The sequence below is a fragment of the Psammomys obesus genome, unplaced genomic scaffold (assembly GCF_907164565.1).
Source record: "Psammomys obesus unplaced genomic scaffold, mPsaObe1.curated_primary_1811, whole genome shotgun sequence".
Classification (NCBI taxonomy): domain Eukaryota; kingdom Metazoa; phylum Chordata; class Mammalia; order Rodentia; family Muridae; genus Psammomys; species Psammomys obesus.
In genome coordinates, this window is record NW_026591674.1 from 30,025 (window position 1) to 57,454 (window position 27,430).

At 41.4% G+C, this 27,430-nt stretch overlaps 2 protein-coding genes across 4 annotated transcripts in view; one reads left to right on the top strand and one right to left on the bottom strand.

Annotated features, from left to right (window-relative positions):
• Nucleotides 1-19,389, top strand: part of Cstf3 (cleavage stimulation factor subunit 3) — a 43,477-nt gene extending 24,088 nt beyond the window's left edge. The window contains exons 5-21 of the mRNA XM_055611760.1: nt 714-811; nt 1,668-1,734; nt 1,875-1,909; nt 1,991-2,117; nt 3,467-3,544; nt 4,715-4,877; nt 7,035-7,144; nt 7,963-8,079; nt 8,447-8,521; nt 9,111-9,254; nt 10,670-10,772; nt 12,956-13,025; nt 14,277-14,472; nt 17,330-17,483; nt 18,153-18,247; nt 18,380-18,440; nt 18,675-19,389. Coding sequence (XP_055467735.1) covers nt 714-811; nt 1,668-1,734; nt 1,875-1,909; nt 1,991-2,117; nt 3,467-3,544; nt 4,715-4,877; nt 7,035-7,144; nt 7,963-8,079; nt 8,447-8,521; nt 9,111-9,254; nt 10,670-10,772; nt 12,956-13,025; nt 14,277-14,472; nt 17,330-17,483; nt 18,153-18,247; nt 18,380-18,440; nt 18,675-18,877 — 1,896 coding nt within the window. The 3' untranslated portion in view covers nt 18,878-19,389. The remainder of the gene's footprint in view (nt 1-713; nt 812-1,667; nt 1,735-1,874; nt 1,910-1,990; nt 2,118-3,466; nt 3,545-4,714; nt 4,878-7,034; nt 7,145-7,962; nt 8,080-8,446; nt 8,522-9,110; nt 9,255-10,669; nt 10,773-12,955; nt 13,026-14,276; nt 14,473-17,329; nt 17,484-18,152; nt 18,248-18,379; nt 18,441-18,674) is intronic.
• Nucleotides 19,390-19,946: 557 nt separating this feature from the next.
• On the bottom strand, nt 19,947-26,444 carry LOC129680190 (T-complex protein 11-like protein 1; the record flags this gene model as incomplete). Of its 3 annotated transcripts, XM_055611762.1 has the most annotated exon segments (4): nt 19,947-20,207; nt 21,801-21,980; nt 23,942-24,114; nt 26,263-26,444. In XM_055611762.1, coding segments are annotated over 4 exon segments (552 nt in total), but the record flags the coding sequence as incomplete, so codon positions are not given.
• Nucleotides 26,445-27,430: the final 986 nt, after the last annotated feature.

Genomic DNA, 27,430 nt, shown 5'->3' on the forward strand with positions numbered 1-27,430 from the left:
TGTGTGTGTGTGTGTGTGTGTGTATTAAAGAGGGAGAGTGAGAAAGACTAGAAAGGGGCCAAGAGAGAAGAGAATATTTAAGGGGAAGAAGAGAAAAGTAAGTGTATAAAAACATTGGTCATGAGAGCTGTTGGGAGAAAGGGGATCAACAGGAATGGGATGGGGAGGAGTGAGGACAAGGGTCAATAAGAGCAAAAAATAAATATACCTCAGTGAAATGTATTTCATATGCTAATTTAATCTAATGAAGAAGTAGAAAAGAGAAATAATTGTATTTATTTACTTATGGCTCTGGGGAGAAGAAAATGACTATACTTGCCAAAAGCATGAGCATGATTTTAGTTGACTAAACTGAAAGGAAGATTGTTATTTGCCTTTTTTAAAGATTTTTAAAGAATTTTTGTATTATGCTTGTGTGTGTGTGTGTGTGTGTATGTGCACCACATGCATGCCTGGTGGCCACGGAAGTAGGCATCTAAACTGCCGGAACTAGAGTTATGGATGGTCGTAAGCTGCCGTATTGGTGTTGGCTGTCAAACCAAGGTCCTCAGCCAGTGCTCTCAACCACAAAGCCATCTCTCTTATTTGCTTTTATTTATAAGAAAATTCCTAGAAAGACCTGACTTTATTTTTTTTAATATGCTATTTAATTCATATGCAAATTTGAAATGTATTTAACTGGATCCTGATACTACTCTCTCTTATATTTAAAGCTATTTCAAAGATGCCTTATGAAGGTTTTGCATATTGATTTATGGAAGTGTTATCTTTCCTATGTCAGAGAAACCAAGGGTAAACTGCCAAGTTACAAGTAAGTGAAATCCTGGTCTTAACAATGCATGTTGAGCTGGGTGTGGTGGTGCATGCCTTTAATCCCAGCACTGAGGAAGCAGGGACACGGAGACCTCAAGGTTTGAGGCCAGTCTGATCTACAGATTGAGTTCCAGGACAGCTAGGGCTACACATAAAAACCCTGGGGGCTGTGGCAGGGGCCAGTGCATGTTGTCTCTAGACACACAGTCATTTCTACATGACTCACACCGTGTCTTGTCTGTGAGCTACAGGTGGGAAGAAACCTAAGTATCTGAAAAGTCAGAATTCTCCAGGAAATCAGGAAAGCCCCTGCCGCTTACCTTCTACTCGATGGCTGACTTGTCCAAATTTTTCTATATTGAAGCACTGTGTATTTGCAACACCATAGCACTTTTTGACAAACTTGTCAACATCTTTCAAGAAGCTTCTTAATGATTGTCTCAGCATATCATGCTTGGCATTATGTGGTACAGTGTGTCACTTACGAAGTCCAAGGCAGCTTGGTAGTTAACTCCCCACTATGGCTTATATCCATTTATCTTCACCAACTCTAACTTGGACGTTCTCTGATGAATTTGTAACAGTTTTAGGTTGGTTTTATTGTTGTTGTTTTGTTTTGTTTTGTTTTTCTTTTGTCAGACAGGGTCTCCCTTTGTAGTTCAGAGTAGTATGAGGTATGCTACATATTTATCCCAGGATGATGGTGAACTCATTATGTAACCCAGAATGGCTTCTAACTCAGGATAGTGCTCCTGCCTCAGCTTCCTGAGTCAACAGCTTCTTGGGATAACAGGTATGAGCCACCATACCCAGGGCATCACAGATTTTAAAAATATCTTTCATATTCATTTCAGAGAAAAAATGGCTCAAGCTTATGACTTTGCACTGGATAAAATTGGAATGGAAATTATGTCCTATCAGGTAGAGTTCAAATTTTTAAATATACACAAGGGCTGGGAATAGTGATTGGTGGTAGAGTACTTATCAGCATGCATGAAACTCTAGATTATATCTAAATATGAAAATATCAAGAAATATTAACATTTTGCTTTATTTTTTAGATTTGGGTGGATTACATCAATTTCTTAAAAGGCGTGTAAGTGTTGTCTTAATTTTTAATCTATAAACAATTGATTTAGCTATGATACAATCAATAATATTTCTTATCTAACTTCAGGGAAGCTGTAGGATCTTATGCAGAAAATCAGAGAATAACTGCTGTCCGAAGAGTTTATCAACGAGGTTGTGTTAATCCAATGATCAACATAGAACAACTCTGGAGAGACTACAACAAGTATGAAGAGGTATGTTAAGCCACAGTTTTTTATAAACTGGCCATTTTAATTGTTATCTATTGTAAAGTTAGGGGAGCTAACCTTCTAGTGTCAGGTGCCTGCATTACACAGTGTCTGCTGCTGCTTCTGGCTTTTGTTTTGCTGCACCATGGATTAAACCCTGACCTTTATGCATATAAGGAAAATGTCTTACCATGGAACTATATATTCGTAGACACAATGTTTTATATTGATTCTAATAAAATAATTTATGGTTTTTTCTTTTTATAATACTGTAATAAACATTATTCAAGTATTTCTGTGATATGTTGGCTTTAAGTCCTTTTTACATCAGTACCCAAGAATTGTATAGCTGGGTCATATAGTAGGCCTATTTGTAGCTTTTTAAAGAGATCTCTTATTGACTTTTGAATTAATTTATACTCCCACCAGTAGTGTACAATTGTTCCTTTTGTACCTGTCCTTGCCATTTATTTGTTTGCTTAATAACTGCTTTGACTGGATAAGATAGAATCTCATAATTTCATGTCTATCAAAATTCTTGGGCTAGGAGTTAGAAATATACTTCAGCAGTTGAGAGCACTGGATGTTCTTTCAGAGGACCTAGGTTCAATTTCCAGCACCCACACTCTTGTTCACAATCATTTGTAACTCCAGTTTCAGAGACTCCGTCTCTCCTGTGGCCTCCATGGGCACCAGCCAGGCACTGGCACACAGGCACAAATCAAGCCAAACAGTAATGATACATTTTTGTTTGTTTGTTTGTTGTTGTTTTAAAGAAGAAAGAAAGAAAGTGAAACAAACTCTTGGCCAGTAAGATGGCTCAACAGGTCAAGGCACTTGCTGCCACACCTGATGGCCTGCGTTCAATACTCAGAACCACACTGTAGAAGGAGAAAGCCTACTGCTGCAAGTTGTCCTCCAGCCTCCATGCATGTGCACCCATCTTTCCAGCCACCCACCATAAATAAGTAAAAGGATTTCCTAATAATAGGATTGTGTAGCCCACTCACAATAGACAGAGTTTTGTTTTCGTTTTTCAGGGGGAGGAGGAGGGTGTGCCATGATGCATGTGTAGAGATCACAGGACAACTTTATGGAGTCAGTTCTCTCACCGTTACCTGGGTTCTAGGGATGGAACTCAAGTCATCAGGCTTGTATGCCAAGTGCTTTTTACCTACTAAACCATCTGGCTGCTAATCTACTTAATGTTTCTTTCCAGGCTGGGTATGTAGTTCAGTGGCAGAGTGTTTGTCTAGTTGCCTAGCATGCAGGAGGCTATGAGTTTGGTTTGTAAGAACTATAAAGAAGAGAGAGATTAAAAGAAAAAACAATTAATAACAATATTTTTTCCTTAGGGTATCAATATTCATTTAGCTAAAAAGATGATTGAAGATCGAAGTAGAGACTACATGAATGCTAGACGTGTAGCAAAGGTATGAAACTCTATCATGCTACTTAATTTGATGTTATTAAATCATTGAAATAATTGGCAAAGCTTTCCTATCTCATATTCCTCTTGATATTTTTAATTATTTGCAGTCCTAATTAATGACAACTAACTGTAACTAGTTGATTTCTGTCTGAAATGATGATTTTTATTTTTGTTTTGTTGTTTTGGAGATAGGATCTTTCTATGTAGCTGTGGCTGTCGTGAAACTCATTAATCAAACCAATGTGGCCTCAGGCTCATAGAGATCAATTTGCCTCTGTCTCTTGAGTGCTGGCATCAAATGCCTGGCAAAATGATATAGTTACATTTAAATTATTGTTTAAGTTATATTAAACATGTGAGATAAAATGTTAGATTTGGAAGAAATTTGTGCTTGTGTGTGTGCGTGTGTTTTACTGGGAATCATCTAACCTAAGGATTCACACACATTAGGAAGTGTTCTACAGAGTCAATCCCCAATCTGAAAAGTTGTTGTTGTTCTGTTTGTTTTTGAAACAGAGTATTGCTATGTAGTGCTGACAGCCCTGATACTTTGTAACAGCCAGGCTACCCTTGAGTTCATGGAACTCTTCCTATGTCAGAGTCCCAAGTGCTAGAATTATAGGCACGAGCCACCATGCTTGGCTAGAAATATTTTTCAAAACAGAGTTTTACATTGAAATTATTCAAGTAGTTGATATCCTTTCTTCATATTTGCTTATCTGAATATTGTGTTACAGACTTTGTGCTGTGTCTATACCTTTCTATTCATTGGGAAAATAGCCAAATAGTACAAATTAGCTTCTCCAACGTCATCAATAACAATCCTACCAAATCTCCAGTCATGTTATCTTTTACATCATACCTCCTGCAGAGGGGCCCTCCTACATTGCCTGCAAAGATAGTTATGTTATGTCTTCCCTTATGCTTGGGTTTTGTTTTGTTGTTTGTGGATGATTTTTGAGTTCTGCTTCTCAAGACAGGGTCTCATGTACCCCAAGTTGGCTTCAAACCCACTATGTATTTGAGGATAATCTTGAATTCTAAAATCATATTAACAAAGTGATGTTAGAGGTAGGAAAGTAAACTTTTAAACAAAGTGTTCCTACTGATCAACTTACTCCCCATATATCTGAGTTTTAGGCTCATCAGAAACTTGTAAATGTTTGTTTAGGAATATGAGACAGTAATGAAGGGCTTGGATCGCAATGCTCCCTCAGTGCCTCCTCAGAATACTCCTCAAGAAGCTCAGCAAGTTGACATGTGGAAGAAGTACATTCAGTGGGAGAAGAGCAACCCTCTTCGTACAGAGGACCAGACCCTGATAACAAAAAGAGGTAACAAGAGTCACCCTCGTGGGATCCCAACTACATGTGTCTTGGACTGTTTGGTGTTAACCTCATGGATTACCTCAAGCTCTGCTCCTGCTTCTTCTCCCTCCCACCACTCCAGGCTCTTGCTCTGCAGGTTAGGTTGGCTTCAAGCTCACTTTGTAGCCTCAGCTGAGCTCCAGCTCATGATGCTTCTGTCTTCACTTCCTGGTGCTGGGGTCACAGAAATGTGCTACCATCCCCAGATGAGGCTGTGTTTTTTATTTCTAAATCTCTTGTTTTTCCACTTGTATATTTTTATTCATAATTATGTCTATGAATCTATCTTCATGTTCACTTACCCCTTGTTTTTTTATATTCAAAATGCTGTTAAGCTAATCCAGCAAATTGTTTATTTTATATTACTTTTTAGTTCTTTGAATTTCCAGGGAATTTTTATCATTTTAATTTCTCTATTGAGATTCATGTGTCACGATGTGTTTTTGTGTGTTGTTTTTTAATTCTTTTTTTTTTAAAGATTTATTTATTATGTATACAATGTTCTGTCTGCGTGTACACCTGCACACCAGCAGAGGGCACCAAGTCTCATTATAGATGGTTGTGAGCCACCATGTGGTTGCTGGGAATTGAACTCAGGACCTTTGGAAGAGCAGCCAGTGCTCTTAACCTCTGAGCCATCTCTCCAGTCCCCTTTTTTTAATTCTTAATTTTATATGTGTATGGATGTCTTGACTGAGTGAATGTCTTTGTACCACTTACATGCCTGATGCTCAAAGAGACCTGAAAAGGCCATTGGATCCTCTGAAATTAGAGGTAGAGATAGTTTTGAGCTGCCCTGTGGGTGTTGGGAAATGAACCCAGGTTGTCTGCAAGAACAAGTGTTCTTAATCTCTGAGCCATCTCTGCAATTCCTATAATGTGTCTTTAGATTCTTGCATATGATTTTTACAGTAGCTGTAAAGTTCTCATTTACTAATTCCATTGTGAGATTGGTCCTTTGACTTGTGACAGTTGGTTACAGTTTCATGCTTTGTTTTCTGTATAAATAGTCAAACATTTTATAAATGTACAAATAATAGATTGTAAAGACTGGATTCTGTTGTCTTCTAAAGAATACTGAGTTTTATTTCATAGAAAATTGAATTTGTATAATACAAGCCTCACCTTTGCTCATTGCCCGATTTGCTCTGACTTCTGCTTCACTTTGCAGTACACTTTAATTTTTTGTTTTTTGTGGAGTTTTTTTGGGGGGTGCTTTATTTCAGTTTTCTTATGTAATATATGTATATGAAAACATATATACATAGACACACCATGGAGATAGAGACATGCCAGAAATTAGGCCCGAGGCCTTGTGCATTTGTACATGCTAAGCACATGCTCTATCACAGAGATGCCTTCTGTCTTCAGTTTATAATTTTTAACTTCAGAAGACTTTTTTGGTTTTTGTTGTTGTTGTTTTGTTTTGTTTTTTCTTTCTTGTTTTTCAAGACAGAGTTTCTCTGTGTAATAGCCCTAGCTGTCCTGGAACTTACTATATAGATCAGGCTGGCCTCTGTCCCAGAGATCTGTCTGCCTCTGCCTCCTAGTTCTGGGATTAAAGGTGTGTGCCACCACCACTGGGCCCAGAAGAGTAACTCTTGTACAAATTACTGATACTGCTGGATTGGAATTTCACTGAATTACTCAATTTTGCAGGTTCATTTATTTGCAGGACTTTATAAACACTGTTTCTTTGCATACATCTATTTTGGGACACTGGGGACCAAAACCAGCACCACATGCATGCCAGACAAGAACTCTACCACTGAGTCACAGCCTTGGCAGCCACTGCCAATTTTACCCACCTTTGCCTCTGTCTCACTTCTCGTTGGCCATCTTCTGCTCCCTTTGGTCTCCAGATGCCAGTCACTTAGTGCAATCCCTCAGGCTTTCTTCCTACTTTATGTATGTGTGTATTTATGTATGTAGGGCAGTTAGAGGACTTGGCTTTCTTAATGACTACCCTCTGCATAGACTACATCTTTCTCAAATGTTGGAACTAACTCTCACTTACTGTTAAAGACCATGACTAGGTCTAATAATCTAGCTGTGGTACTTGTGATGATAATGTCGCTAGTGCCATTTATCTAAACTGAGTGTTTTGTGCTTGTCTTCCCTTAGTTATGTTTGCTTATGAACAGTGCCTGCTTGTGCTGGGCCATCACCCTGATATTTGGTATGAAGCTGCCCAGTATCTCGAGCAGTCGAGTAAGCTGCTTGCGGAAAAGGGGGTGCGTATCCCTCTCCATCCTCTTTTACCTTTTCTGATTTTGATATAGCAATAAGATTTACTAAAAACTATAACATCAATTTTAGTAATAAAGTGTAAGTATTGTCTAGGTTTAAACACACATACACACAAACATTAAATAGCAAAAGAGAAGTTATTTGGGAGGTAGGGAGAAAAGACTAGACAAGACAATGGGCATAATATTAGGAAAGTATAGTGGTATATATGTATGAAAATGCCATGATAAAACTCATTATTTTTCATGTAAATTTATTAAAAGTTTATATAGAAGTATATGTTGACACATTTAAGCTTGTTGGGTGCTGGCACATGACTTTAGTCTCAGCACTTGAGAGACAGGGGCAGCTGAATCTCTGTGAGTTCAAGGCCAGCCTGGTACCAGAATAGCCAGGTCTACACAGAGAAACCCTGACTCAAAAAACCAAACAAGAAAAAGCAAGAAAAATTTTATGTCAGGATAAACTTTAGTAACACTCATAATTAGACTTCCTTAGAATTAAAATATGGTGGCTTTTAAACTCTTTCAAAGTGGTATAATTTAAAGCATTTTAATGGTTCTTCTATAATTTAAGGCAAAGGGGGCTGGAATGCATAACTGGACGGTAGAGGCCCCTGGGCTCAAGTCCTAGAAACTCCCCTCTGCCCAGAATGGGAAGAAATCCTCAGTAACTTTTATAATTCTTAAATGCCAGTGTGTAATTGTTTTCATAGTAAGTACATAATAAAGTGGATACTGTCTAAGTTTTACTCTTTCAACTATGTAAAGTTATTGAGTTTGTGCTTTCTTTTTCCTCTTAGGATATGAACAATGCCAAATTATTTAGTGATGAAGCTGCTAATATATACGAAAGAGCCATAAGCACTTTATTAAAGAAGAACATGCTCCTTTATTTTGCATATGCAGATTATGAAGAGGTGAGAAGAGCCAGAAGGTTCGGAACTATGCGTGTGCATGCGACTGTATTTTTGAGTGTGTGTGTGTGTGTGTGTGTGTGTGTGTGTGTCCCATGCTAGCTTCAAACTCATGCTTCTTCCTGAGCCTGCTGAATGTTGGGCTTACATCTAGTGCTTACAGTTTTACTAGATTTCTGATAGCTTATTTGTTTTGCTAGAGATTGTAACAGTAAATATTTGTTAGTCCTTAAGTTCATATAAGTTTATCTGCAATACAGGTGCCATTGTGTGTGTTGTGGGAACAGAAAATTCAGATTTAAAGCTCAGATTAAAGCTCAGATTTGCTCATTTTTGAGTATATATTCATATTCACTTCTCTGTCACTTAGAGTCGCATGAAGTATGAGAAGGTTCACAGTATATATAACAGACTTCTGGCAATTGAGGATATTGACCCCACCTTGGTGAGTCTTTCTCCGACCATCATACTCTGACTTGATACAACAAAATTTTAATTCATATACAGTTAGATTCATTGTTCTTACATCTTCTTAGATCATATGACCCTCTATACAAAACACTGCTAGGCATGATGGCTCATACTTGTAATCTCAGTATTTGGGAAACAGAGACAGAAGGATTAGGAGTTCAAGGATATCTTTCACTATATAGTGAGCCTAGTCAACAGAGGGAGTTTCAGGCTTTGGACAACCAAGACAGCCAGGGCTGCACAGAAAAAAAAACTTGTCCTGAAAAACGACAAGAAGAAGAATTAGTAGTGGTTATTGTATGACCTTCTGGTGATAATTTAAAATAGAAAAGAAATATTACTGCATTATACACTTTAGAATGACTTTGTTATGTAAATTATGTCTCAATAAAAATTAGCATGTGTCTAATGCCTGGGGAAGAGTAACTTATAATTCTACTCTGTAGTTTCTTATACTAGAAACATTAACACAGAACTCAGTGCCCTGATACTAGATGCTGTGACTGCTGTGACAGCCACATGCTGTCTAATTTGTACAGAGACAAATAATTTTTTTCTCATAGGTATATATCCAATATATGAAATTTGCAAGGAGAGCAGAAGGTATCAAATCTGGAAGAATGATATTTAAAAAAGCAAGAGAGGATGCCAGAACCCGCCATCATGTCTATGTCACTGCAGCACTCATGGAGTATTACTGTAGTAAGGTAAATACTGAAATGTTTATGTAATGATGATGTAATTTCCTTCATCTGAGATATATTCATGAAAAGAAAAGTAGTCCTAAAGGGCATGATGGTATATACCTTTAATCCCAGCACTGTAGGTAAAGACAAGCATGTTTTAATGAGTTCCATCCAGGCCAGCCTGATTTACATGGTAACCCACCCCCAACTACTCACAGCCATCTCACAAAGTCCTACTTTAAGTAAGTGTTCCATTTTGTAAAGAAGGAAGCTTACCTGTGTAAAATTATGTTGAACATTATTCAACTCAATTGCTTGCCTATTTATGTCTTATTAAATTCCACATTTAATTTTTTTTTAATTGATTGCTTGGTTAACTACTGGAGATGATTGAACCCAAGGCCTCCTGCAGCCTAGACAAGCTCTTTACTTAGATTTTTTTGCGGGGAGAGTGTTGGGGGAGCCAGTATTAGGGATTGAACTCAGGGACTGATAGATGACAAATTCTACCACTGACTGACCCATCCCAGCTCACCCCCTGGTTGCTGTTTGTTGGATTTTGTTTTGTTTGAGGTGCTTATTAGTAAGTGTCTGGTCTCAAACTCTTTTTTTTTAATGAGTATCTTTTTTTTTTTTTTAGGTTTATTTATTTATTATTTATTAAAAGTACAATAGTCTGCCTGTGTGTGAGCCAGCACCAGAAGAGGGCACCAGATCTCACTGTAGATGGTTGTGAGCCCCCATGTGGTTGCTGGGAATTGAACTCAGGACCTATGGAAGAACAGCCAGTGCTCTTAACCTCTGAGCCATCTCTCCAGCCCTGGTCTCAAACTCTTGATCCTCCAGCTTCCAGTGTAATCCCCAGAACTGGGATTTCAGACAGTGCACCACCACTGGCAGCCTTGGTATATGTCTTAGACAACATGCCAACATTGGCTGCTTGGCTTTTTCTTTGGTTTATGGTGGTGCTGGGATTGAACGCAGGGCTTTGAACATTCCAGCAAGTGCTCTACCAGCTCGTTTTCTCTCAGTTGCTTCATTCCCTAGGCTGGCCCTAAACTATAAGCATAAAACTCCTATGCTGAACTTAACCCTTAGGTTGTTTTTTATTTAGTTCAGGAGTTACTATGAACATGAGTTTAATTTCCCATTTTAGTTCTTCTGTGCCTTGTCGTAATTAGAGAAGTTGTAGAGTTTTTCTTTGTTGTTGTTTTTTGTTTGTTTGTTTTATTTTGAGAAAGTGTCTTGCTGTGTAAGGTAAAATGGCCTTGTACTTGTGGCAATCCTCCTGCTTTTCAGTCCCTACTGCTGGGATTATAGGTGTGCACCACCATACTTAATAGATTCTGTAGCTTTAATATTCTCTTATATTCTTTAATATTCTTTTCAGTACATTGTTTGCATTTCATGGAAACCAGTACTGTCTTTACTTATAGGACAAATCTGTAGCCTTTAAAATTTTTGAATTGGGACTAAAGAAATATGGAGACATTCCAGAATATGTTTTGGCTTATATTGATTATCTCTCTCATCTCAATGGTAAGTTGATTCTAGAATCTGCTATGGTTTTGTGTGTTTGTGTGTGTGTGTTGTTGTGTTTTTAAGATTCCTTTATTTTTGTTTTGTGTGTGTTGGTGTTTTGCCTTTATGTTACGTCTGTGTCCCCATGTTCACATTGCCATTGGAGGTAGAAGAGGGTGTTGGATCTTCTGGAACTGACGTTACAGACTACGGTCAGCTGCCATGTGAGTGCTGGAAACCAAACCCAGGTCTTTTGGAAGAGTAACCAGTGGTGTTAACCCCTGAGCCATCTCTCCAGCCTCTGCCATGTTTCTTAATATTAAACAATCTGAAATTATGTACTTGGGGTTTGGGTGACTTTATTTTCTTAAGGTGTTATCATTCCAACATCACACCAGAACCAGCTACTTAATATAGGCACCCAGGAAATAGTGGCCTATCGTCCGTGAATTCACTATTTTTGGTTTTAGACAGGGTCTTGCTCTATACGCTGGCTGACATAATACTATGGAGACTAGTTTGGCTTCGAGCTCACAGAAGTACACCTGCCCACAAGTTTGTCACCATGCCCAATGTATGCAGTGCTTGGCACTAAGTCTAACATGCATGCTAAGCAAGTGTATTAGTCAGAGTTCTCTAGAGGAACAGAACTTATAAAATGAATATATATGCAAATATACACATACATACATATATGTAGGTGTTTGGGAGTGGTTGTTAGAATGATGTATAGACTGTGGTCCAGCTCTTCCAACAGTGGCTGGATACCCAGGGAAGATCCAAGAATCCAATAGTTGTTAAGATCATGAGGCTGGATGTCTCAGCCAGTCTTCACTATATGCCAGAATCCTGAAGAAGTATCCTCCAATGCCAGTAAAGGAATGGACTATCCAGTAAAAACGAGAACCAGCTGGCAAAGAGCAAACACTTCTTTCTTCCCCCATATAGGCTGCTACTGTAAGGTGTGGCCCAGGTTAAAGATGAATCTTTCTACCTCAAAAGATACGGATTACATCCTTTTTTTCTTACAGGTATACCCATCTACTTGGGTTTAGTTAATCCCAGATGTAATCGAGTTGACAACCAAGAATAGCTATCACAGCAAGCATTCTAGCAGCTGAGCTATACCCCAGTCCTGTCGACCATGTATTTGCACTCCCTGAATAATGGTAGATGGGCTTTGAATCAGGAAAGTACAACAGCAGTAGATGAAGCCGCACAGCCAGTTAGGAGACAGAGCTGTCCATGTCCTTCTCTGGTCACTCTGTGCAACTTGTCTCTCATCTCCTAGGGGTAGAGATATTTAAAACCTCTCTAGGGCTGGTGATAGAGCTTGGTAATAAAGCTTTGCCCAGTAGATGGGAAGTATGGAGCACAGTGCTACAAAAACAGAAACAGGAAAGTCTGCACCCACCACACCCAAAGATACTTATGTAGTACGGTTAAATACTCTAAGGTTATGGGGTGAAATTTCAAAAGAAACCTATTCATTGACATCTTTATTTTCCCACTCTGTTGGATTAATACTAACATAACCATTCTTTATTGTACATGTCAATACCATGCTAGATCCCATTCATGTTGTGTGTCTATAAAAACTATTGCAATTATCGATAGTTCAGGATATATAATTTCTTGAGAAAAAATAACAACAAGAATTAGGAGAGATGGCTCAGCATTTAAGAGCACTTGTTCTTGCAGAGGACCCAGGTTTGATTCTCAGCAACCACATGGTAGCTTGTGACTATCCATAACTCCATTTCTAGGGGATCTAAACGACCTGGCTTCTGGTAATAACTTTCTTACTAACAACAATGAGCCAGCCAGTCTCACTGTCCATGTGTGTTGGGGGAGATGTTTGGTGTTTGTTTGCAACAGGGATCTTGGTATGTATCTATGGCTGGCCTGAACTTATGATGTAGACCAGACTAGCCTAGACCTCACAGATACCTGTCTGCCTGTTTCCTGAGTGATGGCACTAAATAAAGCCCTACTCCACAAGTCTGGCAAACTAGTGATTTTGAACCTCCAAATCTCCTTATCTTTTAAAAATAAGTTATGACAAATTATTTTTCTGCATTGGATTTTTGTGAGGATTAACTAAGATAAAGCTTGGGTTTTGTTTTGCTTTGCTTTTTTAAGAAAAAGAATTGTTGACTTGTAAAACTTTTTTAACATTTAATCTTTTTAAAATATCCTAGAGGACAATAATACCCGAGTTTTGTTTGAAAGAGTTTTAACATCTGGAAGCCTTCCTCCTGAGAAGTCTGGGTAAGTCATGCCAAGTGTGTGACCTCTGACCTATGGGACTGTGCTTGAGTGTGACTCTCAGGAGAAATTTCTGTTCTATCTCTTTTTACCTACCTATTACCTACTATTTCATTTACCTACTATTTTATACTCACTTAAGCTTACATTTTTATTTTATATAGGATAAGAGTTATTTTGAGATATCTTTGTAATTTATTAAATGTTTTACTATATCCTTCCACTTTAATAGTTCTAGAACTTAATATATTGGTTTTCTGAAATGTATCTCTCTAGTGGAAAGCAAAGGCTCTGTTGTACTGAAAGCTGGTTTTCCGTGTTACAGCCCACCTGTGGCTTTGACCATGAGAGAGTAACATGGCATAGTGGCACAACCCAGACACTCAGGCTTCGCACCTCGGCTTCAGTCCCCAGCTCAGCCACCTAAGTGTTGGAAATTCTGCCTACTACTCTTCACCTTCTCACTGAACCACACACATGGCTACCCGTGTGGGGGTGCCGCAAGATACTGTTCCTGGTGTATTATAGGTACCCAGTATCTTCTTTTAGGGGCCTGTGGCATTTAAGTAATCTGAGAACATTAAAACAGTGATTTAAAATAGTGCATAGCCAGGTGGTAGTAGCACACACCTTTACTTCTAGTATGCTGGAGTAGAGGCAGGTGGATCTCTGAGTTCAAGGCTAGCCTGGTCGACAGAGGGAGTTACAGGGACAGCCAAGGCTACACAGAGAAACCTTCCCTGTCTTGGAAAAAAAACAAACCAAACAAAGTAAACAAAACAGTGATATGCACAGTTTGGCTGCAGTGAATCAATCATAGTAGATTTTAGAAAATATTTTTAGTACTACATTAAATAAAGAGTATCTTCTACAACATAAATCATTCTACTAAGCAAAGTGATGAAGCAACATTATACAGGAAAAATTGTAGAACTCTGTCTAGGTTCCTTTTTTATCAACTGTTTATCCTCTCTCTGGTGCCTCTTATTTACCTCAAATAGAAAAATGAGAAGAGTGTGTGTATGTTTGTGTGTAAGGGCTTGAATGTTCAAATATTTGGGTAAAGTGTGTCTGTACTTGATTTTCAAATATTTAGGCAAAAATAAAATTAAACCAATAGGGAAAAATACTAACAACTATTAAACCTAATAAAAAAAGCAGGCATTCATTATATTATCCTATTTTTCCGTTATTTGGAAATATAAAAAAAAAACTTTTTATGACTAAGTATTGGTTATATTTACATTCTTACAGAGAAATCTGGGCTCGATTTCTAGCTTTTGAAAGTAATATTGGTGATTTAGCTAGCATACTCAAAGTGGAGAAAAGACGATTTACAGCATTCAGAGAAGAGTATGAAGGCAAAGAAACAGCTTTACTGGTAGACAGATACAAGTTTATGGATTTATACCCTTGTTCTGCAAGTGAACTCAAAGCACTGGGCTATAAGGTATGTACTCAGCACCAAGACACCTGTGGTATCGCCACTTCACAATGTTTTTTAAGAGTTCATAGATAGCTTTCATTCTAACATTACTTATGTTACTAATAAGACAAAAAATTCATTGATTTTGTGGTTGTTGTCTGTGGATATCAAGAGTAACAAAAATTAAAATTAAATGTTTGAGAGAAAGAGAGAATACTTTCATTGTGTACCTGGAACTGTCAGTGCCTTGTGGGTGATAAAGAAAAGTCTTAATGTAACCTTTAGTTGTTTTTTTTTTTAATAATTCTTATCAACTGATGAATATTTTTGATTGAGCTTCAACTAACTGTATTTACTGTTGGATGTTTTGTCAAGACACCACGAAAGACCATAACCAGGCACGGTGGTGTACGTCTGCAAGCCTTGGATTTGGGGCAGGGAAGGCAGGAGGTTTGCAAATTTGAGGCCAGCCTAGGCTATACAGAAAAAGCAACACCACAGCTTGCTATATCCATAATGCTCCTTGAGAGAGCTTTCTACAGCAGCTCACAGGGGAACGGGCTTCTCTAACAGTGGTACTCATCTGTGGAGATGCCTGGCTCATAACAAACTAATCTAGTCCTTCAACTCTAAGATTCCTGAATCCTCAGAAATAGCCCATGTCCCAGAAACCATTGAGAAATCATTTCTGGCCTTTCGGTGCCCTTTGCATGAACAAAGGTCAAGGTGGAAACCCACAGGGAAGCTGTATGTCTTGGGTTAGTCCTTTAAATCAACTGTCAATAGGATGTTCTTGGCCATCAGTCTTTTCCTCACTGCACTCACTTGGCCTGAGTTTCACCCTCTGTCTGAACCAGACTAAAAACTTTTGAGAAGAATTATACATAATTTATCTTTAGACCTTTTCTTTAATGGAATTTCCAGTTCTGTACCAGCTCCATAATCATATTCTGAAGGGATTCTTAATAACCCATATTTTACTGTTAATAAATGAACAGCTTTGCTGGGTATGCCTGTAATCCCAGCACTCGGGGAGGCAGAGGCTGGCAGATCTTTGTGAGTTGAAGACCAGCCTGGTCTATAAAGCAAGTCCAGGACAGCCAAGGCTGAAAAGAGAAACCCTGTCTTGAAAAAAACAAAAAACAAAAAACAAAAAACAAAGCAAAACAAAAACTTCTAATATACTTCTCAGTATAAAACCAGAGACATTTTAAGATTTTTTTTTTTTTTACAATTATTAGGAAAGGCCATTTTTTTTTTTTTTTTTTTTAGAAAAAAAAATGGGTTTAAAGAATTTAATGAAAATAAAGAAAGCCAGCAAAATAGATTATTGGGTAAAGAAGCTTGCCACCAAGCCTGGTGACTTGAGTTCAATCCCTAGAACACACATGATGGAAAGAGAAAACCAACTCTGACAAACACACGTGTACCTATGTGTATGGTACACACACACAAATATAATTTAAAACATTTTGAGGAGACAAATTATTGCCAGGCTTGATGGTACACCCCTTTAATCCCAACATCCCAGAGACATATATGTCTTAGTTTCTCTAAGTTCAAGGCCAACCTGCCAGAGCTACACAGTGAGACCCTGTCTCAAAAAAAGGGGTGGTGGTGAGATTTTTACAATTTCTAACTATAGCTACTTTTTAGTGAATTTTCCAGCAGTATTTCCATTTCTAGTTTGTATCTGGGGAGAACTAAAGTACTCTGCAATATGGTAGTTGGTGGCATAGTAAGCTGTCTACCACAGCCAACAATCTCACTGTGCGTACTCCTTCAGATTTATCCACGCTAGGAACGTCAGCAACTATGTCCAGCAGAGTTGAAGGACTGAAATAGATAGGGCCTGTTAACAGGTGACTGTACTGCTCCTTTGACATACCTTGGAGAGGGTCCTGCTGGTGTTAAAAAGATCTGAGGTCAAGGGGTGTGCTCCCAATTCTCTCTACTTCCTACGAGCTATGTGATCCTCTTTGGAGCTTCAGTCCGTGTCAGGAATGTTACTGATTGTCTTAAAGAGTGAAAACAGTCTGGCTAAAAAGGCCTGACAAATAGTAGCTGCTCAATATGTGTTCCTTATAAGGAAATTCATTCTATTAGCAAAATGCTATTAGCCAGCACAGGTGCTGATAATCCTCATCTTGGCTTTCATGAAGCAAGATTTCACCTAACCTGGGCTCTTCATTTTAACTGAGATGTTGTTCAATTCTGATAGAAGGAACGTACCAAAAATCAATTTGAGCTGGATGTGGTGGTACATGCCTGTAACCCCAGCACGCAGGGAGACAGAGGCAGACAGATGGCTTTGAGTTTGAGGCCAGCCTGGTCTACAAAGCAAGCCCAGAACATCTAAGACTACAGAAAGAAATCCTGTAACAAAAAACAAAATCAAAGATTTCTCTTAGCTGGGCATGGTGGCACATGTCCGTAATCCCAACACTCAAGAGGCAGGGGAGGTGGGTTTCTGTAAGTTTGAGGCCAGCCTGTTTACACTGTGAGTTCAAAAGAGCCAGTGCTACATAGTGAGACCCTGTCTCAAACAAACAAATGTAAGTTTCGAATTTTCCTTCAAATTACCCCACTTTCTCTTTGGTGCCCATTCTTATACAACTCTTCCCACAAAGTCTTGTATCTATCTTGCAAGGATCCTGCCTGGTTCTTAGTTGGGGTTGAGGTAAAAGATTTAAAATACAACCTTCAAAACCAATGGCTTCTGTTGTTGAGTATTGAACAATCTATCATGATGAGAGTCCCTGCTCGTCCTCTCCATCCTTCTTGTCCTTCTAGCCTGTCTTACTGTACCCTCAATTGTGGAATTGCACACTGCTCTATAGACCCTTTTCAGGTTTCCGATTCTTCTGTTCTGCATTTTCAGGATGTCTCCCGTGCTAAGCTAGCTGCTATAATTCCAGACCCAGTTGTAGCTCCTTCTATAGTGCCTGTTCTGAAAGATGAAGTGGACAGAAAACCAGAGTACCCTAAGCCAGACACTCAGCAGATGATCCCATTTCAGCCACGGCACTTAGCACGTAAGATCCAGAACTGAGATCTTGTTTGAAGCAAGGTGTGGGAGGGAAGTGACCTGGCCTTTTCTACCGCAGGTTAATTATTAGACTCAGGGTCACAGTGACAGGGACTTGACAGGAATCTTTGAACTGGATGAACTAGGAATGTTTAAAAAAAAAAAAAAAAAAAACGGGAAAAACTCTGAGTGCTGCAGATTCTTAGAACCTATTTCCTAGTGGCAGTTTTCATAAATGCTGCAATGTGCAGATGGCTTGACCTACTGGTAAGTCACTACAGTATCACAAACTGCACCGCAGTTGTGAGTAGTTAGTGGCCCCTCTAAGTCCTCTTTCAACAAGACCCATCTCATTATAAGTGCTATTGAATAACTGACTTTAAACAGGATTGCAACACATTGTGTAACTCAAAAATAGTTGGCAAAATGTCCTTTAGTTTAGCCCTTGCTTGCTCTATGTGAAGTCATGTTTGCCTCCCAGTGACCGTGAGGGTGACACTGCATTTCCTGTCTGGCCCATTTCCGTTAGTAATGCAGCTAAAGCAGTGTAACACATTTTTTTAAAGTGTTCAGAAGAAAGCAGGGACATAGAAAGTTATGTGCAGGTCGCTTGATTTCAGCTTTCTCACACAGAAGCTGTGCCCACGTAGTAGTTCACACCTGGGTTCTCTCTCAGCTCCAGGCTTACACCCGGTCCCTGGTGGAGTATTTCCAGTGCCTCCTGCTGCTGTGGTCCTGATGAAACTGCTCCCTCCTCCCATCTGCTTCCAGGTTTGTTCACTGTGCACACTGGTTCTGTGGACCGCAGTCACTGTATGTGTGTGTGTTACTCTTATGTAAGGGGAAGTGCACAATAGTTAACTTGTCAGATAACTGAGATGAAATTTGTTCATGTCATGATAGGGTCCTTTTGTACAAGTGGATGAACTGATGGAAATTTTCCGAAGATGCAAGATACCAAACAGTGAGTAACAGAAGCTCCTTTCTCAGTGTGGAGTCCATATTATTGTTTCCCAAGGAGGAAGGATGGTTCTCTTCCACTGAGGTGCAGAGCTACTTGGAGTGAGCTTTCTGTTGTGTGGGCCTGGGCACATTCTGATAAAATGTCATCAGTGCAGGTGGAATGCACCGCCTGATCATTTTCTCAGTAGCGGAAATCGTAAGCAGCCCGCGCTGTCCTCCCTGCTTCTCCCCACAGCTGTTGAGGAGGCTGTGAGGATCATCACTGGCGGGGCGCCAGAGCTGGCTGTGGAAGGCAACGGCCCAGTGGAAAGCAGCGCTGTACTCACCAAGGCTGTCAAAAGGCCCAACGAGGATTCAGATGAAGATGAAGAAAAGGGGGCTGTAGTCCCCCCTGTTCACGACATTTACAGAGCACGACAGCAGAAACGAATACGATGAGATCGCTTCAACACCTGCCTGCCTCACAGAAAAAACTCTTACCCGAGATTCCTTTTTTGCCTCTTAAGTCATGTTTTAAAGAGACAATGCTTTGTTACAAGGTTTTTTAAAACAAAATTGTATTGTCATTTGGTGCCTCTATCATATGGTTCTTGAAAAAAAAAAACCAAGCCTGTGTGGATTTTGAATATGGAGCAGACCTATCCTCTAAGCAAGATTAGGTTTTAAATATTTGAGAACAGTACAAAATGGCAGAGCCACATCTTGTTTCTTTTCAAGGATGTCTTCTATATGCCACTTGAAGATTTGTGAGTTTTCCACAGTTTTATTTTAAAAACTGGATGGCTTATGATTGTAAAACACTTTCACATTTTCTGAAAACATTTGTTCTCAGTTTGCTTATGTAGTCCTGCCTTACTGTTTGTTTTTATTTATGGCAGAATGTGGCGTCTGTTTTGTAGTTATAAGTTTTTTAAAAGGTCCTTTGAAAAATTAAAAGGTCCTCAAAAATATGCCCGTTTCTTTGTGTGTTTATGTGGGGAGGGGGCACCCAAAATGTGTACACGAAGAAGCCAACAGACCACTCTCCCTCTGTAACTCTTACTCTCTTGAGACACTGTTTCTCACCATTTTTGATTGGTGGGAGAATTCTGAGGGTCTGCTGGTCTCTGTCCCCAATGCTGGAGTTATGGGCAAAGTCACGCCTGGCTTTTTATGTAGGAGCTAAGGATTCAAAGTCAGATCCTCCAGCCCTCTCATCCACTGGCCATCTCCCCAACATTTCTTCTGTTTCTTCAGATTTTATTTCCATAACTATAGACATATTATTCATCTAATACCATTTACAGTAAATGTTAACAGTACACGAGAAGTCAAATTCTGGGTATAGTCAATTATATGTCTTTTCTTTTCACTTTTGTTGTTGGGCTTTTGGTGTTTTATCTTGGTATTCACAGGAAACATATTAATAACATGCATTACCACACCCAGAACACTATTTTGCTTGGAAACAAAAATTAGCATTAGAATAGCTTGTAGCACATATTTGAAGAAATCATCCTCAAACAGCCATCGTTCCTTTTATTTATTTATTTGTTTGTTTGTTTATTTATTTATTTATTTTTCAGGTGGGGGTCTTGCTATGCAGCCCAGGCTGGCCTTCTGCCTCAGCCTCTGAAGCATTAGGATTTCAGGTCTATTCCCCAGGCTGGGCTCACCACGCCCTCTCCTGAAGCCTGGCATTACTGGACAGTTTTCAGTCCCTGGTGCTCAGGGATCCGGCTGGAGATCACTCCACCCTCATGGCTCTGCTTCTACCATAATGCCCTGTCTAAAACACAGACATTAGAATATAAAATTTACCAGATCATCTGTACCACATCAAAGTACTCTCATGTCACAGGATGTGTCAGGAATTCTGCTCAAATACTGAGGACTCTTCTTTCTTCCTTATCTAGACAGTGAGGTTGGGCTGTTACCTCCAACACTTTAAATCTAATTTCTCAATTAGAATTCCATCAGCACATCTGTGTTCTCATCACAGTGAATTCTCTTTCCTCTTATACTAAACTATATACACCTGTCTTTTAAGGATTAAAGTAAAATAATTTCATTTCTTTAGGTCACTGTTGTGGTTTTGAATGAGGCTCCCGTTAAATAGTCCAGGTTAGCCTTCACCTTGCAATTCTGTTGCCTTGGCCTCCAGAGAGCTAAAATTACAGGTATATGTCACTATACCTGGCTCTGTAAGCTTCAACTGCTGCCACCATGGCTCAGGAGCACTTCTATAGAAAGAACAGTATTTCTGTTCTTTGTTTTGTTTTTTGAGACAGAGTTTCTCTATGTATCTCTCTCTGGCTGTCCTGGACTCCCTCTGTAGACCAGGCTGGCTTTGAATGCAGAGATCTACCTGCCTCTGCCTCCCGAGTGCTGGGATTAAAGGGGTATGCCACCATGCCTGGCTCTGTTCTTGTTATTTTAAGTTGGAGCCTGTTACCTTTCAAGTAACCGATGCCACGGGGGCTATGGCTTCTCAGCGCTGCGTGTGGTAGAGGGGTGTCACGTGCTCGTGCACATAACATCTTCCACTGTTTAGATCCCAGGGCCTGTGTAGGCCAGGCAATCACTGACCACTGTACTACATCCCAAGCCAACCAAACAAGCCTTTAAAAACCATGTCATAGCCACTGGGTGTGGTGGCAGAGGCCTGGAACTTCAGCATTTGTTGAGACAGAAGCAGGAGGACTGATGCAAGTCTGGGGCCAGCCTGCTCTACACAAGCAAGTGCCAGGCCAGCCAGGGTATGTATAGAGAGATGCTCTTTCAATAATTGTAATAATAAAATAAGACAAAATAAATTATCAAGTAACTCTGGTGTCGAACAGAAGGGCTCTGGAACACTGGTTAGGCCAGAGCCAAGAAACAATAAATGGGCAGAGGTTGGCAAGAGTGGGATAGGACACTGTAAGGCTGGAGACAGCCTGATCATGGAGCACCCACAGGAAGAGTAGGGGAGCAATGCTGGAAATGGGACAGAAGGTCAAGTCATAGCTTACAACTGTCAGCATGGAACATCTGAGAATGAATGACCCACAGGAGACACTGGTCCCAGACTCCTTGGGAGAAGTGGCGCCTCCAACCTGATGCAGCAAGAGCAGACAGGCAGCCCACTGATAAAAGCTAAGTGCTACTATAAACTCAAGAGAACAAAAGCTTCTTGGGTTTGTAAACTTGCACTCATAAAGACTGTCCTCAAAACAGAAGTCGGTGTATTCTTAAGCCTTTTCACCAGCGACACGACGGTCTTCCCTTTGGAACCAGCGCTATTAAACAGGAATGTACCACATGCCAGCAAGGGCATTGCAGGGGGGTCTGAGATGAGGTGCATGTGCGGCAGCTGCGCCTCAAGAGCGGAGGAGCTTACTGAGGATCGCATCGTAGTAAGGACAGAACACCATCTTGTTATAGTTGACCAGGCGCACAAATCTCACGGCAACTTCTTCCAGCTCTTTCTGAATGGGACCCAATCCCCCAGGCACTGTAGGCAAGAGCTTCTGATGACCAGAGGCAAGGTATGTCTCCAAGAAGGTCAAGATCCGGGACTCTGTGGCAGAAGGGAAGAGTGAACATCAGGGTGGCTCCTCAGGGTGACTTCATACTTGTCTGATTAGGTCTTGGTTAACTGAGTCATCCCCTTCTGGGGGAGCTCTTTCCTTATCACCCCAGATCACATCCACAGAACTTTGTACTTCTGGGCGGGAAGAACACACGTATGCACACAAGGAGTCTGCAGCACAGGCATGCTCTGCTCCAGGAGGAGCAGGACACTGCGGCCAACACTGGCTACAGCCATAGGGCACACACACGCAGAAAGAAAAGTAAAGCAGGAACAAGTTCAAATTGAGGGCTAGAAAGATGGATCAAGCTTAAGAACACTGGCTTCTTTGTATGAGCACATAAACACACACACACTAAACAAATCTTAAGATGGGATGGCAACACGTGCCTTTAATCCCAGCAGAGATAGATGGGTCTTTATGAGTTCAAGGCCAGCCAGACCTACACAGAGACCATGTCTTAATAAATACATAAATAAAAATCTTGGGGAAAAAATGATTCAAAGAAGTAAAGAGGGTTGAATATATAACTCCATGGTGAAATGCATGACCCTGGGTTCAATTTCTAGAACTGAAACTATTAGGAATGAGAAGAAGAGAAAGGAGGGAAGGAGGGAGGATGATTCCTGTCCTGCTAACTTGTGCTGTCTTTCATGACTGAGAACATGCTTCCTTCTTTGATGCTCACAGTGGGAGACCACAGGAGTCACCTGTGCTCTTGTTCTACTTAAGAGGAACAATTTTGGTTGGTACCTTTTAGCCCACTCCATTGTACAAGTACAAAGACACTTACATTGATTGAATGAACTTTTCAAACTGCCTGCCTTGTCTCCTATACTGGGGTACCCTGTCGAGTACAGACTGGTACCTTTGAAGCTACAATGCAAACCCAGCTGTCAGTCAGCTGGATCCAACGCCTCCATTCCTAAAGAGATCTGGTTCCCCTGAGGTTCCCAGAGCTGGAAGCCCCCCAGAATCAGTGGTTGGGTGTCATTCCTACCCAGTCTGTGACTGGGGCTCCTATCAGGAAACATATAAAATGGTGAGACAAAGCTTAGGGGAGGGGGTGTGGCACAGGCCTTTAATCCCAGCACTCAGGAAGCAGAGGCAGGCAGATTTCTTTGAGTTTGAGGCCAGCCTCGAGGCTTCAGCTATTCAAAGGCCTTCCCTGGTCAAGTATAAATCTCTATGATTTGCAGAAGCCACCTCTCCTTGGTGACCCACAGAATAAACTGTGGCTAATTCAGGGTTGGTATAAAGCAGGCTTGAAAAGAACTCTTAATTTTTATGAAATCCACATTAGTTATTTTATATAAAATATGACTTAATAACAAAGATCTGAGTCAAGGCTGTGACTAACCCTGAAAATCAGGACCTGTGAGATAATGATGGCGTCTGGTCCTTGCCTGTCCTTTTGATCAGCCTCATCACACTGATGAGGAATCTAACTCTCTCCTAATCCAGCAGCACTCAAATCCACTCATAATCCATTGAACCCTCTCAGATTTTGTTGCTGTTGCTGTCATTTGTTGTTTTGAGACAGGGTCTCACTATGGGGCTCTGGCTGGCCTGGAACTTACTCAGAAACTGCAGGCCTCTGCTTTCCAAGTGTGGGACTAAAGGTGCATCCACCATACCTGGCCGTGTTCCTGAAGAACGATTGATGTGGGATACCCTATCGAACTATGAGTGGTGCCACCCTGGGAGGGGATCTTGGGCTATACAGAAAGCAGCTGAGCAAGCCATGGAGAGCAAGCCAGTAAGCAGCATTCCTCCATGGCTTCTGCTTGGGTCCCTGCCTTGAATTCCTGTCCTGACTTCCCTCAGTGATGATGTGTGACCTGACAGTTCCTCCCACAAGTTGCTTTTGGTCATCGTGTTTCATCACAGCAATAGAAAGTAACTAAGACACCCTCTGAGAGAATTGAGAGGATGACCCCCAACCTACCCATGATCCTGCGAATGGGGTCGTCAGGACTGGCCAGGGCCTGAATCTGGCCCTTGAGCACAGTCTCCTTATTGATGGAGAATGGGGAAGATCCACACAGGGAGAGGCAGCTGCTCACCTCCTGGCACACTTTCTCCCCAATGGAAGTCAGGGCATCCTCCAGATGGAAGGAACTAGAACAGGGAAGGGGAAGGGAGCAAGGAGAACAAAGGCCTCATGAATACAAAGTATGTATCCCGGGCCCGCTCTTGACAAGAGCGGCGGCACTGAGGTTGGTAGGGATTTGTGGCTTTCTTCCCTGCTCCCTCATCTCCCAAGCCGTGCATCCTTTCCTAACCATACTGAGGTGGTGGTTTGCTTGTCAACAGGGTCTCATGTAACCCCCAGGCTGGTTAGAACTTACTTTATAGCAGAGGATAACCCTGAATTTCTGATGCTCCTGCCTCTAACTCCCAAGCGCTGGGATTAGAGCTGTGAGCTCCCACACTGGGGTGCACACATGGCCGGCACATTTGGGCACATGCATGGTAGGCATGCACTGTGCCAACAGGGCTACCCTCCAAGCCTCAAAGCAGTGTCTTGTCCATGCCTATGTGATGAAATACGCATGGAATGACTTCTAAATATCCTCAAACACCTCCAGTGAAATACACGGAAACCAGAGCCTTGACAGCTGTGGGACAGGAGGGAAACAACAACATTGAATACTCTTTTGTTTCCGGATTGCTTTTTACTATGCCAGAGATCAAACCCAAAACCTTGCATGTGGTACACATTTTGCCCCCTGAGGTATGGCCCCAACCCCCTGCAGCTGCTTTGTTTTGATTTGTTTTTCGAGGGGATCTCAGGCAGCCAAGGCTAGCCATGAATTCCTGGTCCTCCTGTTTTGCCTTTCAGGCACTGGGATCACAGCCTACACTAGCTATTTTTAGAAGAAAAGTCCAAAAATAAACAAACAAACAGAAAAGAAACCCAACTATCCTTGATTCCTTGGGCGTGCCTGTGGACAGCCTTCTGCTGGCAGGGCCACCGTGAGAACACTTCCTTTTCAGCTTTTACTCACAGCTACTGAGTGACTATGTGCCTCATGTAACTGCTAAGTAAAGGTATTCTGGGGCCTAGAGCCTCTGCACTACAGGATTTCTGGGAACTAAGGGCCAGGTCCCAGTGGCACTCTATTCACTCCTGCTGCCTGCTAATCCAGATGCAGCATCTCTTCAGTGCCATGTCTGCCTCCATGCTACTTTGCCTCCCAACAGTGGACTAAACCTCTCAACTGTAAGCCAGCCCCAATGAAATGTTTTCCTTTACAAGAGTAGCTGTGGTCATGGTGTCTCTTCACAGCAAACCCTGACTAAGACAGATGAGAAGGCCAGGGTCTGGGTTCCTTCTTAGAGTCTCTGCACTGGGCCTTGTCAGATACAGGGCATACTGAAACCATTCAAATCCCACCCTATGTGCTATGACCATGGGAGTCATGGACTGTCTGTGTTGAGGGACATCTGCTAGAGATGTCGCAATGTGAAGTTTGATACATGATAAAATGACACATTTATGACAGGCACAAGCCGTCTATGAGCTATGTGTAAATGGCAGGGAGCTAACGTTATGGGTGTACCCTGGAGGAGTAAAGTTTGTTTCTGCTATGATCTTTATCTTCCAAGAACCAGAGCTAAAGCAACTGGCTGTCCTGGGGGCCAAGGAATATGTTACACTGGTTTCTCTAAGATTGTGGATTTTACTGCTAGCTGGTAGTTGAAAGCAATTAAGTGGGTAGAAAACAGAGGGGTATTTTGTTAAATAAGGTTAGGTTAGAAAACAGAGGTTAGACATAGGCTTAGTTCCACCTGGAAGGTGTCTACTTCAGTTCTGCATGTGTGTTAGAATGTACTGGTCACAGCACAAACAGAATTGTTCAGTGTGGCCCTGAGCACTGACATTTGAAAATCACAATCTAGACAGGCACAGTAGCGCACGTCTGTAATCCCAGCACTCTGGGAGGCAGAAGCACGCTGATCACTGTGAGTTCAAGGCCAGCCTGGTCTACAAAGTGAGTCTAGGACAGCCAAGGCTACACAGACAAACCTTGTCTCAAAACAAAACAAAACAAAAAAACAAAAACAAAAACAACAACAACAAAAAAAAAAACAGAAACAGAAAGAAAGAAAACCACCATCCTAGAGCCTTGTCTAGTCCGCAGGCCCCTGTAGCTTGAGCGCGGCAGCCATGAGTAAACCGCAGGCAGGCAGTCTTTCTGGCCGCACCGGGAAACTCTCACAGCACACTGCGATCTCATCCACTGCAGGGCCCCAGCCACTTACGGCAGATGCATGTCCGTTAGCAGAATCTTCACCGTCATCTTGAGTTTCTCGGCAAAGTCGGCCTGGCCAGAGAGTCCAGGTGCGGCACTACCAAAGGTGACCAGCAGCACAGCTCCCAGGACGGCCAGCTGCTCCAGCTGCAGCTGCAGCTCTTGGAAACGAGACTGGTCCATCAAAATGGTCTGCAATGAACACACACAGTGCTGAGCAGATTCACGCTGGCCAGCAGACGGCGGTGTGGCCACACCTCCACCTGCTCTGTGGCGTCCTTTCAGAGCTGAGGCTGGAGATAAACCCAGACTCTAGTTCTCACAAGACTGTGACCTCAGGCAAGTCTCCTTTGCTCTCCCAGGCTATCCAAAAAGGGGGTTGGCTCTTTCTGTACAGCTGCTTGAAAGATGAAGACACCAACCAGCTTCAAGTGGCTGAGAGCCAGCCACTGTTCTATCAGTAAGAGGGACAGTAGTAAGAACAAAAGGGTCAGAAGATGGAGCAACGGTGGCCAATGCTTTCTGTGTATCCAGGACTGACTGTCCCAGATTTGAAAGAGAAACATCCAAAGTCCTGTGACCCCATCTTTGTTCCCACAAACCAGGTGCTGATAGAGAGGAAAAGTTTCTCGAAGCAGGGTCTATAATTACTCATCTTAGTACAAATGGGACAAAGGAAACTCAAGAACTGGCCAAGCTGGGCACCCTTCCACCCACTCGCAAGGCTGAGACAGGAGAATTGCTATGAGTCTAAGACCAGCCTGAGATACAGAGTGAAACCCTGTCTCTGAACAACAAACCAAAACAACAACCACCTCAGATAAGTAAATAAAGAAAACAGTAATGATAAACTGAGCAGAACTGATAACCACACAAAGCACCTGAAAACGGACTGTGTCTCACGTTAAAGAACCCAGTCCTTCCACAGACATCAGTGTCAAAGAAGCCAGGTCATACCCTGCCAGAGACTCAGAGGGGTGAGAAGGGCAGCAGGAGTAAAAAAGATGTTGATTCAGTTCAGAGGTTTTTGATTGTTTTCTTTTTTTTTTGGGGGGGGGGGGGGGGGTGGGCTTGGAGACAGGGTCTCACCATATAGCTCTGGCTGTCCTTCCTGGAGCTTGCTATGTAGACCAGACTGGCCTCAGACTCACAGAGATCCACCTATGTGTCTGCTTCCA